Raw genomic sequence first — 12,392 nt, forward strand, 5'->3', positions numbered from 1 at the left:
ACTATACTGTAACTGCACTGAATGTGTGGGGGCTAGTTTAATATTGCATACCGCTAAACACAATAAAACCGTTACAATATGGCGACATGATTTGGCAACACAATATATTGAACTTGATCCTGCTGACCTGCCAGAGGCTCTGCTGATCTCCGTGGGAAGGAGGGGCTCAGTGCCGGCTCACTGCCCGTCCGAAACACTGGAGACTTGGGGTGAGGGCTGGGGAGGAGTGGGTCAGGAGGCTGCTGGGACTGGGGTTTGGATCCTGGAGGGACGAGAGGAGAGAAAACAATGAGGAGAAATGACTGGGGCAGAAAATGAGTGAAGGTGGTTACAGAAAGAAGAGTTACAGAATAAAAGAAAAGAGGTGAGTAACTGAAAAGAGAAGAAATGATAGATAGATAGATAGATAGATAGATAGATAGATAGATAGATAGATAGATAGATAGATAGATAGATAGTTTTATTCTTGTGTGTTTTTTTTCTTGCCTGTGCTTATCTTTGCTTGTTGTCCTTGTTTTGGTTGTATGTCACGTACACCTTTCTCAGCATTGCTGATGCTGGATGCTCTCAAGATGTGTGTCCTTGTATGTATAAACATACTTGGACAATAAAGCTGACCCTGATTCAGATTCTGAATGGCCACATTTTAAAAATGGGCTGAAAAGCCTGACATTATAGAGATAGTTGGGGCGCGGTGAATCTTACATAACATAAAAAATGTAACACAAGTACAGTACATGTGTGAAGAATGAAAACAGAGAACACTGTGTGAAGTGGGTTATGGATTACAGATTTGGAAAGCTATAAAACTTGTTGGACACGATCCGACGAGCACTCTGTCTGTAGTACACAAAGACCATTTTTACTTACCAAGAGGTAAGAAGCTCTCTGATTGGTGCGCCTTGAGTGGGCGTCGCCTCTCCTGCACCTGATTGAGACTTGCCGGTTGGCTGCCGCAGCGATCCTTCAACCTGGGTGGAAGCAAATGTTGGAAACAAATATCAAATGAACGTATAAACATACTTTAAGGGGATATGAATAAAACCTGTTTTGAATATTAATCAAAATCTGAACACTGTCAGAATAAAACTATACACATTAATATACCCCTCTTTTCTTCTCTGTCTCTTTGTTCTGTTCTTCTCTGGACCGTATATTTATCTTTTCCCGGCTCCTGCTCTGTCTCTTCACTCAGACAGACATGGCCCCCGTACATTATGCTCCATGTATTCCTATACAGCGTGAAATTACACACTTCTGTTCTTTTCAGCAGAAAGGTTGTTACACCATGTCTTTATTTATAGAGGATTTATGAGACTTATGGAACATGTCGTATATACAACCTACTGCCTGGATGATGAATGTAAAGCTGCAGGCTGTGAGTTAAAAGCTTAAAAGCGGGAAGGGATTTAAAGGCTTGATTTAAGTCTTTCAGAGAGAGTGTAAGAGAAAGGGAAACAAAGAGAGAGAATGACTGAGTAAAAGTGAGTCTCCATTATTTAAGTTTAGCAGACAGCATGTTATTTGGTCTGTAGCCCACTACCCACTTTAACTAATAGGCTTGTGGTACTTGGAGCTAAAAACAGTCTTTACCACAATGTGAAAAATACTCCATTACGAGTAAATTGTTCATTCAAAAGCTTACTTCACTAAAATTACAAAAGCATTTTCAGCATAATGTATTTAAAGTAGCAAAAGTAAAAGAACTCATTATGCAGAAAAACAGGGCTCCTTTGATTGTGTTGCATAATATATACATATATACACTTATTACTGATGCAGTAAAGTGTAAGTAGGATTTCACACTTGTGCTGTTGGGCAGTTTAATCTGTGGAACAGGAAAATACATTTCTATTTTATTTATAATTTTTTCTCAAAACAGGTGAAAACAAATCTGTCAGTCAGACTATAGCTTCAAAAAAGACACACAAGCACAACTAATATGACGAATTAAACTTTTATAAAATATTTGACACTGCATTAAAAGAGGCTGGAAAATTCTTACTGCACTGTCAGAAAATAAGATTTGGAGGATTCAATTACTAACTAAAAGTATTCGATAAGATGGAGACTTTGTTAAATGAACAACGTCTTTATTTTAGAAGCAGATCATATGTTTTTTCTATGAACAACCTTTTGGTGCAAAGTTAATATAGTTGAAAAATGTAGTGCAGTAAAAAGTGCAATAAATGGGTTTGAAATGTAGTGAAGTAGAAGTATAAAGCAGCGTGAAATGAAAACACTCAAGTACAAATCCCTCAAATTTGTGCGTAAGTAAAGCACTGAAGTAAATGCACTTTCCACCACTGATTAACGGATGTGTTTGTGTGGGTTTCTAGGAACAGTTGTGTACCAACCTGAGGTGGGTGCCTCGGCCCATGCCGTTGTCCTGGCAGTGGGTGCTGTCTTGCACGGTGTGTGTGTTGTCGTGCGTGTGTCCGTTGGTAATGTTGAGACTGAGACGTTTCTGACTCCGCCTCTCTTGCGTCATGAGCGCCTCTCGATGGACGCTGGACAATCCGTACTTCTCTTCCAAGCAGCGTAGCGGAAGGCCTCTGTTGATCGGCTGGAAGATAATGGCTCCCACCACCTTCACACATGAACACAGAAGAAGAGATAAGACAAACGGCAGTAGATGCAACATGTTTTTTTCCATCAAACACAGAGGCAGTGAAAGTGAACAGAAAACTTGCTGAGTTAGGGTATAAATGAATGTTAGCTGGGGAGGAATGCAAGAATTTATCATTTTATCCAAACATGTTCCTTCCAGAGTCTGATGTTCATGACGATTATGTAATATTTCTTATGAAGACACACAAAAAGTTATGTTAAAAGAGTGATGTTAGCGACAAGCAATAGTTCAACAGTATCAATTAACATGTACTTCCATATATTACTGACCAGAGAAACACTATTCTTCAATTAAAAACCGTGATCAAACTCACCTGTGAGACAGGTTTTCTATTGCCGACGTAGTATCTAATGAGAGCAGGGACGCTGTCAAACCCTTCTCTTTCCAGCCGGTACTCCACTCTGGAGTAGGCTTCATTCAACATCACTACCTAAAGAAGAGACGGCACAAATCAAGTTATTTATCATTGAAGGTCTTGCATTTACCATCAATAAATGTTCTTCAAATTAAAGCTCAATTTAATTTTTGATGTGAAAGTGTTGCTCCTGCTGCATCAATCAACACCACAGCCAGCAACTACAGACAGGTGTCAGTGTCTTTTCACATTGTTGTTTTACAGTTTGTATAGATGGTAGTTAAAGTGTAAGGAAGATGGAAAACCTTTTTGATTAGTGACAGAGTCAGCTGTTTGCAACTACACTTAAGTCTTACCTTCTTGTTGATTTTAAAGTGCTGGGCGGCGTTTCGCCACTGGCAGGTCAGAACGTAACTTCCTGGGATGGACAGTGAATCACGGATCAAGAAGTCTCCATCACGCTGCACCAGGTTTTCTGCAACCTGAAACAATACAGAGGGTTACATATGGGTGCGCGCAAACACACACACACACACACACACACACACACACACACACACACACACACACACACACACGCATGCACACAGTGTTTGTTTACAGTCCAAACATTTAATTAAATCTAATAATGGTAGGCTGTTATACTGTTACCTTCTTTATGAGCTCAGTGCCGCAGCAGTTACGTAAGACATGGAGATATTTAAAGCCTCAACCTATTACAGTATTTATACGGCCAGAAAGTTTTATGTAAAAGATTCACACATTATTTTCGTACCACTGAGCAGTTCAGCTGAGAGCAGTTTAACCAAAGTGGAATTCCCTCTGAAACTGTTTCATGTAAGTAACTGTTCAAGATCCAAGAGGCAAAAACTATCCACTATCTACCAAGAAAAAGTAATTATTAGTGACAAGTTAGAGAAAATGAAAATGATTTTAGGAAAAGTGAATATGTTATGAGTCTCTCTTCTCCCATTAATCATCTCAGAAGCCCTCAGTTTTATCTTAGGAGGTCTCCAAACCCACGGTGGGCTGCACATGGGAAATAAGCTCCTTGATGTATTTGAAAGTCATCTGCACCGCAGGAGAAATGTAGTTTGACAACAAAAACACCACAAGATGTGGTTGAAAGCTCCGGACATTACTTTCAATACGAATACTGTTTCCAAGGTTAAGAACTGACTTTCATGCTGAAGATGTGTGAATGCATGAAAATAGAGCTGAAACAATCAGCTGATAAATCAGTTTTGATGATTAATAATTTGTGTTTTTAGCTTCTCAAATGAGTGAATTTGATGTTTCTTGTGAATATGATGAACTCAGTAGTTTTGGGTTTTGGACTGTTTTGGACTTTTCACTATTTCCTGACCTTTTATTGACAAAACAATTATTATGAATTTAATTAGTGAGAAAATAATCAGCAGATGAATTGATGATGAAAACAACCTTTATATGTAAACCTACATGCGGACATAAAACATTTTACCAGTCTTAATATAAATCTTCTAGTTGTTATAAAACATAAAAAACATAGATATTAGAATTAATAAAACCAAAACATTGACATAACTGAATCGATACCAATCAAAAACTGGGTAATGGGACGTTAGGAGGCACAGAATTCACAGATGTGAGATTTAATTTCGCTCAAACGTTAGAGAGACTTTTGTGTTTGACAGGTAACAACAAATAAGCTGGAAATGTTTCCTCATCTTTCTATTTACATTTCACTCTTGTTACATTTACTGCCCGTCTTCTCTCATATACAAACACTGGTAGACGCACACAATCCTTCACACACTCTTACAGACTTTAATTAAGCAAGTGTTTGTATAGTATATAATGGTAGTTTAGTTTAGCCAAAGGAAGCAGCTTATTAAATATGATTATATCTCAGAGCTGGCTTTCACAGGGAACACACAATCTCTCTCTCTCTCTCTCTCACACTCACACACACACACACACACAAAGACACACATATATACACACCATAAAGAAAGAGGCTTTTTATACACTGACCTAATGTTACAACCCCAGCCCTACAGCCGAGGCCACTATTTGAGCTCTAATCTTCCTGTAAGCACTGTGTGTGCAGCATGGCAGTCTAATAATAGGTGATCTGGTTCAACAAGTTTTTAACCAGGCTTTTAAAAGGGAGGGACTCATGACTCAGATTTATGTGTGTGCATGTGTGTGTGTGTGTGTGTGTGTTACCTGTCTGGGAATTGCGCCGTGGTACCATGCATGGCTTCTTGGCTCCTCACAGTTCGTCTTCAGTTCCTCCTCCAGCTCTCTGCGAAGTTTCTCTGAAGGACAGTCCAGAATGAACTGATCTCTGGAGAACTATGATTAAAAAAATAAAATAAAATAAATAAACATCAGTGTCTTCATTCCTTCATCCACGTCTTTGACCACAGCTAATGTTAAATCTTTCCTGTACAGACCTTGGATTTTAGCAGTTACAGGAGTAACAGTTTCTTATTCCCTTAAACAAACCGTAATGAGGTCAGAGCTCATAGTCACATACACAACAATATGATGACGATATAATGACCACGGAAGATGAAATTAAATATAACATATGGATGCAAGTGGTTGCAGAAAAGCTGGTGGGGATGTGGAGGGAATATGAGGATGGCTTCGTCACCCCCTTGTCAGAATTATCTTGCGACCTCTCAGAGGGTCACGACCCCTGGGAAACTGTGACACTTATCCGAAGTATTAAGTCAAAACTTAGTCACGATACACTTTCAACATACGTATTTTGTCACATATGTATTTCTTAGCACAGTTAATGGAGTGTAATTATTACTATCAATACTTGTATTACTGCTACTACTGCTGCCCCTACCACTGGCCTACTCCTCTGCTTACTCCACAATTACCACCACCACTACTAGTTGTATTTACAACATACATTTCTTTAGGGGACAAACTTCCAGCTGCTAGAATTTAAATGCAAAGTACACAGTAAATCAAAACACAGCTGCAGTTACGAACAAATGATACGGCAACACAACTAGCGCACAACAGCTTCGTCAATTAAAACATTTTGAGGAACTTAAAATAAACGCTTTCTGAAATGAAAAACCTCTGCATCTTTTCTTTATTTTTATTTTTTTTTTACAATCTTGTAAACTTTATAAAACCAAGCGGATTGAAGGTCAATCATAACATACAATGGTAGAGGATGCACGATGACAGATGAGAGGTAGGAACAGACACCTGACAGGTAATTAATGAATTGATCAGTAAGTTTAATCCCAACAGCGCGCCCAGAAAGTTAAAAATTAAAAAAAAAAGTAAAGGACAGAAAAATCGTGTAACAAACTGACAGGATGCTGAGTCAGTAAAACCACCTCCACCACCACAACACACACACACACACACACACACACCCCAAACACACACACACACTTACATGACAGCTGCTTGGTCTCTGCATCGCTTGCTCTCTCTCGCTATTTCAAACACACACTTCATAGCAAAGACATATGAACCCACACACACTTTGGTGTTTGTCTCTATGGTTTAACACACACACATATCTTTTTTCTCACGCTTTCTCTCAAGCAACACACACACACACTATCTGTCCGTCTTGCTGTCTGTCCTCAGTGCTCTGTCTTCATCTCTCATGGCTTTCCACCCAGTGACTCCTAATGTGATATCATCATCATGACCCCACCCAACTGCCCGGGCCTGCCTCCATACACACCCACACCTGACGTACATAAACACACACTCGAGTGACGCAAACAACCCCCTGAACTTATCACTCCTTTTAACCTGTTCACAGCTGAATCTCTTAGTTATATGTATGTATGTATTGTCATTTCTTCTGTGATCACCGCACAAAGCAAATCCTGTTGAGAGGAAGAAGTGGTGCAGGCCAAGCAGTACAATAGATTTCTATTTGGATTTAAATAACACATTGTAAATTATTAATGTAAGTAAAAGATTCTTTACTTCTGTTATTCCTTTCTCTAAATATCAGCTTGGAGAAAATGTATACAAAGGGTATGTTCTGCAACCCACACTGTCTGAAGTGCTGGAATACTATCCATTTTAACAGTTTCACATGTTGTTCCTGTGCTGCATGAATGTGAACATGCACAACACAATCAGGTTTGTTTTGATCTGTACTTACATTGGCCGTGTGCCATGAAAAACAAAAACAGAAACAGGTTAATGGTTAATCACTGATCTTTTGTGTGTGCGTGCGTGCATGTGTGTGTGTGTGGCATCCAGTAACAAGTTAGACAGTTCACTCTTACTCAGTCCTCAGTTACTCAGTTCACATGTCAAGCAAGATTAATGTCAGTAGTTTGTGTGTCATCATCCTATTTATCCACTTGAAGGGCGTTTTCACACCTGAGCTTTGTGTAGCATTTCCCCCTCGGTTCGGTTCGCTTTCACACGGAGAAAAATCCAAGTGAACCAAAATGCAACCAGGTGAGAACGTTCACTCCTCTCATTGGACAGATTTGTCTGGCTGGAGCAGGACAGTAAACACAGGAAGAAGGTTGCGGGAACCGTCTAGCTCAAACTTGTGAGCTCACCTGCTAGTGGGGTCGGATCGAGTTCAGAACGCTTTCACACTAAAAACGATTGATCTGAGGATCGACATTTTATAGAGGTTTCAACCAAAAAGACAAGAGGACCCTGCTCTGTTTCTGCTGGATGTGAAGTTTGAACAGAGGCTCCCAGCCTTTTTGGCTTGTGACCCCTTAAGATGAAGCAATGTCTCTTTTAGACCCCTTGTGTCGACCAGTTAAGACTAGGGGTCAAAGGGAATTATTGACCCATGCAAATGAGATTGGAAATATGTCTCTGAGCGTCCCCATGAAACTGAAACCTTGTGGATCCTTTCATCTCTATACTACTTGTTCTCTCGCTCTCTCTCACTCTCTCTCTCACTCTCTCTCTCTCTCTCTGTGGTTTTTCTACCTCTCTTTTTCTTCCAGGTCTCTCTCTCTCTAAAGTCATTAGAATAGACCCCTCTGCCCTCAGTCTCCATGTCTCCATGTATGATGGGAAATCAACCTATCCTATTACAGCTTCTACACAGAAAACAAAGGAACAGGTCACAACAGGATTGGTGTCATAATGCACCTGCACTAATTTTGTTTGTTTCTGTTTTCGAAGCAGAGACACCGAGCACTGTGCCATGACTTGTGTAGTATGCGTGTTGCTTTGCATGTGCTGGTGCAGCAGCGGAAAGCACTTGGGGCAGTAGAATTGAAGTGTCATTTAGTCACATTCTGCTGCTGCATTGATTTCATTGTATTGAATCAGATTCAGTGTACAGTAAAATGGAGAGCCAACTAGTGTGGCCAGACTACATTTTTCAGCTTTTTCTTTTCTTTTTTTTTTTAAAGGAATAAATCAATAAATAAATAGAATGTGAAAATCTGAACTAAATGAGCATTTGCAGCAGAAAAATTCTGTTGTTTAAACGTTGTTTCTTTTTTTTCCATTCATTTCCTCAACAGCTGACTTTGCAGTGACCTGATGGTCTGTGTATCATCTGTTCATTTATTTCATTCAACTTCGAAATAGGAATTACAAAAACAAAGTCTTCCATTTTTTTGCGATTATGAAAAAATTTAAAATGGCTTTTGTTTTCATCAAATAAACAAGAAAAGCAAAGCTTTAGTTTTATTTCTGATTTTCTCATACACATGACCCTACTAGAATAAAGTCCTCTTTTCAGCAGGAAACTGAACAGTTCAGCGAGTGAGAACATATGTAAATCCCTACATGTCCACAGATTCCATTGGTACATACCTTATTTTACCAAATGTCACTGTGGCAGGTTGATCACAGCAAACCAGCTGAAGCAGCTTGAAAGCTTCACTGAAACTTTTAAGATTAATCTTATGACATGGAGTCCACAGTAAACCTCTCACCTAGTTACCTAGTTATCCTATAAAATGAGAAGATTTAGATGTTGCGTCTCTTATTCTGTGTTGCACATCTGTTAAAAGCAGCACGTTACACCCTTTAACGTGCTGCCTGGGCAGCATGCTTTTCCTGTTGTACCGGCATTACTCGAAAAATTTTGAGTTGACGAGCTGAACTGGATGAACAAAAAACGTACTTTAAGAGCGGGTCGATGTATAAACTTCAGGTTATTTGGCTGTATTACTACAGATGCAATCTGAGTTTTTGTTATTCATTACAACCACACCTGGGATAACTACATTCATTACAATAGTCACAATGAAATGTTTCTACATCTGCAGTCACACTGCCAGCAGAGCTGATGAATGGTGGAGTGGGAGGGCTGCAGAGAAGAGCGATGCATGGCAGTAAAGTGAAAAGGACGTAGAGCACTGTATATATGAAGGGGTGAATAGGGAGGGAGGGAATGGATGGATAATGTATATAAGGAAGGAGTAGCAGAAGAGTGGTGGAGCACAGAAAGATGACAGAGGAGTGAAGGAAGAGGGAGGGAGGAAGAGAGAAGTGATTGGGGGGGCGAGGACTGAGGGAGAAGAGGAATAAGAAGAAATGGAAATGGTGGATGGGAGTGCTTTTTTTTTTTTTCTTTTTTTCTTTTACAGGCTGGCCTTTAATAAGACTCTGCAATATGATGTCATCCTCGTTGAGCGGCCGCATTTATACTGTACCAGGCTGTGTGTGTGTGTGTGTGTGTGTGTGGACCACAGTGCAGTGGACTGTTACTGTCTTTCCAACATCTTTTTATTTCCACTCCTCATTCTCTTTTCTCTGGCCTTACAGATTACATAGGTTTATGGCTTCCCCACCTGAGCCATCAAGTCAGACACCTTCACAAGTGACTGCCTGTAGCGGAGATGAAATACGTGATGTGGAACCCGATGACGTTGAGCCTCAGTGCACATGAATTGCTCAACTACTTGTTCATCTGTAATCAGTTTCTCTTTGAGTGTGATCGTCCTGTGATGCTGCCTGATACAGAGTGACTCACAAACTGAATGAAACTCAGGGACAAGGTTAGGCTGCTGCGCAACCACAGGTGGGAAGGGAACCACATAGTGTATATTTACTCCAATAGTGAATTTCAGTGGAATTTAAAGTTATGGGTTCTTCCACGCCGAGTATTTCCATTAGAGGAGAGTTTGTACTGTACTTCTACTCAAACCTTAAAATTAACTTGTTACTTCACCTCATGCTACCACTTTAATTCCCCACATTTCGCATTTATAAGCAGTCGCCTATATAAAGACTCAACAGATGGTTTCTAACACATTATAATGTAGTTATAACCAGATATGAGCAGTTAATAACATATTTGTTAAAAACTATAACTTGTTCTGTGGAGGCCTGTAACCGGAGACTGGTGTATTAACAGAACAGAACTCGGCTGTAATAACATAAAATATGATATAATTGTTGACAAATATGGAACATTGATCAACACTTACAAATGTCCTTGTATCTACCTATAACTATGCGTTGTAAACCATTTATTAAATGATACATACGGCTTATAAATGCTTAATAGAGGGGGTTAAAGTGAAATGTTACCCACTACATTGTCCTGATGGCTGTATTACATTCTACTGTGGCTTGAACGGCACCTAATCTGCTGCTTTCAATATAATAAATACAAATTTACAGAATCGTTTCATACTGTGGAGGAGCATGTAATCCTTCAACTGATCAACTGCACAAATTAAAATCCCTCAAATAGTTAGATTTGTGAGGCTTTGACCTGACAGCAACAACTGGACAGGTTATTACAGCTGTGCTCCACATTTACTCACAGTAATCAAAGGATTTGAGTTCTTCTTCCATCACTCAAAAGTAGCAGAAAGAACCTACGGTATTTCTCAATGGCATCAGACTGCCAACCTTTACATTTCTAAGAAGTGTCTGAAATCAGGAAACAAATTAAACCTCACCATCACTGTCTTTTTTTCTTTTGATTTCAACTTTTATTGCTCATAAATATTTGTCAAAGTAATATTTTTTACACTGTATTGTACGTTGCAAATGTAAATGAGTTATCCTATAGGGGGTGACTGATTCACCAAAGTATTATAGTATTTCCAGTTCTACTGTGTTGCAGCTGCACTATACAAGAAGAAAATCAGTATTGTTTAAATGTAATAACAGTGTACTCAATGATCTGCAGGCACCAGCAAAAATACACACTGTACCTGTATATTCATGAATTAATACATGTATTTATAAATGGTTTATTTAATGAGTGTTTTATGCTGTTTTTGTAAATCCATTTTAAAATCGAATCATGCATTTATGAATTCTTTTCACAATTCTTACTTTTAATGCCTATTAATATATGAAATTAAGGAAATGCTTTGTTACTTATCCTGTGACATCCCTGGTCCTCCATACATAGAGAGCAAATATGAATATAATGGGGTGATCTTAGCACAGGACCACCAGGCATGTCAAACACTCTCACCCTCACCTTTTCCATTTCTCTCGGCTGTTTAAAAAAGCTGAAGTGCCATACAAATAATCCCTTACCCAGCATTAAGGTGCAGCAGTTTTTAGTCCAACTAAAAACAAAAGGCACTGTTCAAAGGGATTTCAGCAGAGACTGGATTTTCTTTGGATTTCCTGGATTTTACACAAGAATAGAAAGTTTTTTTTTTTTTTTTTTTTAAACCCTTGGAAGGTTTCTGTGTTTATGGTGGAGAAGATACACGAGTTCACACCCAGGTCATTTTTGTTGCTGTGACAATCCATTCTTATGTGGCGGTGACCAATCAGAAGCAACTGTGTAAGCTGCTTGTCCTTTGAGTTTAGTGAGGGGACAACAAATAACCTTTTAGCATTATAACTGATTTCTCATCATCACACAGACACACACACACACACACACACACACGCACACACACACACACACACACACACACACACACACACACACTAGTGGACATTATAATCATCGTCTTGCCCGAATCCTTTGTGTACTGTGATGTGAGCTGAAAGAAAGCACTGAAGCCAGGGTTCTTAGGGTGACACCACTGACCTGTAGTCTATGTCCAACATCACTGATTTAATCTAAGAGGAGCCAGAACCCTAACCCTGAGGTAAAACAGTAAAACATGCTACCATGGTTAATTTCACAACGATTTCGTCTCATTTTTAGTCTTTAAATCTATTTAGTGTCTTAAAATCTCACAGTGCAGTCAGTGTGTGACTTATTCACAACAGTAGGAGGAAGTGTCGGTTTCTTGAAACAAAGCATTGCCATGAGAGATAACCATCAAAAGCTTTTTTACAAGGAACATCATCATCATTAAAATAGTGTATCAACTGCTCTTTTTCTGGTATTTCCTCTTCTATTCATCTGTCTCTCCCCTCCTCATGCCACCATGCTCTCTCTGTCTCTGACAGCTGGATGGATGCATGCGGCAGCTAAACGACCTCAAGGTGAAGTTTTGA

The 12,392-nt window shown here is 39.3% G+C and overlaps 1 protein-coding gene across 2 annotated transcripts in view; it reads right to left on the reverse strand.

The window, feature by feature from the left end:
* The window catches only part of bcar3 (BCAR3 adaptor protein, NSP family member), a 52,298-nt gene that overhangs the window by 9,643 nt on the left and 30,263 nt on the right, over nucleotides 1–12,392 (reverse strand). For both annotated transcript variants that reach the window (XM_023428933.2, XM_023428934.2), the window contains 6 exons: nucleotides 5,199–5,327; nucleotides 3,344–3,469; nucleotides 2,946–3,062; nucleotides 2,358–2,590; nucleotides 871–971; nucleotides 128–262 (listed from right to left, as the gene is read on the reverse strand). In XM_023428933.2, coding sequence (XP_023284701.1) covers nucleotides 128–262; nucleotides 871–971; nucleotides 2,358–2,590; nucleotides 2,946–3,062; nucleotides 3,344–3,469; nucleotides 5,199–5,327 — 841 coding nt within the window. The remainder of the gene's footprint in view (nucleotides 1–127; nucleotides 263–870; nucleotides 972–2,357; nucleotides 2,591–2,945; nucleotides 3,063–3,343; nucleotides 3,470–5,198; nucleotides 5,328–12,392) is intronic.

This window comes from Seriola lalandi, unplaced genomic scaffold (assembly GCF_002814215.2).
Source record: "Seriola lalandi dorsalis isolate HSWRI2012SDOR001 ecotype SW California unplaced genomic scaffold, Sedor1 jcf7180002054885, whole genome shotgun sequence".
Classification (NCBI taxonomy): Eukaryota; Metazoa; Chordata; class Actinopteri; order Carangiformes; family Carangidae; genus Seriola; species Seriola lalandi.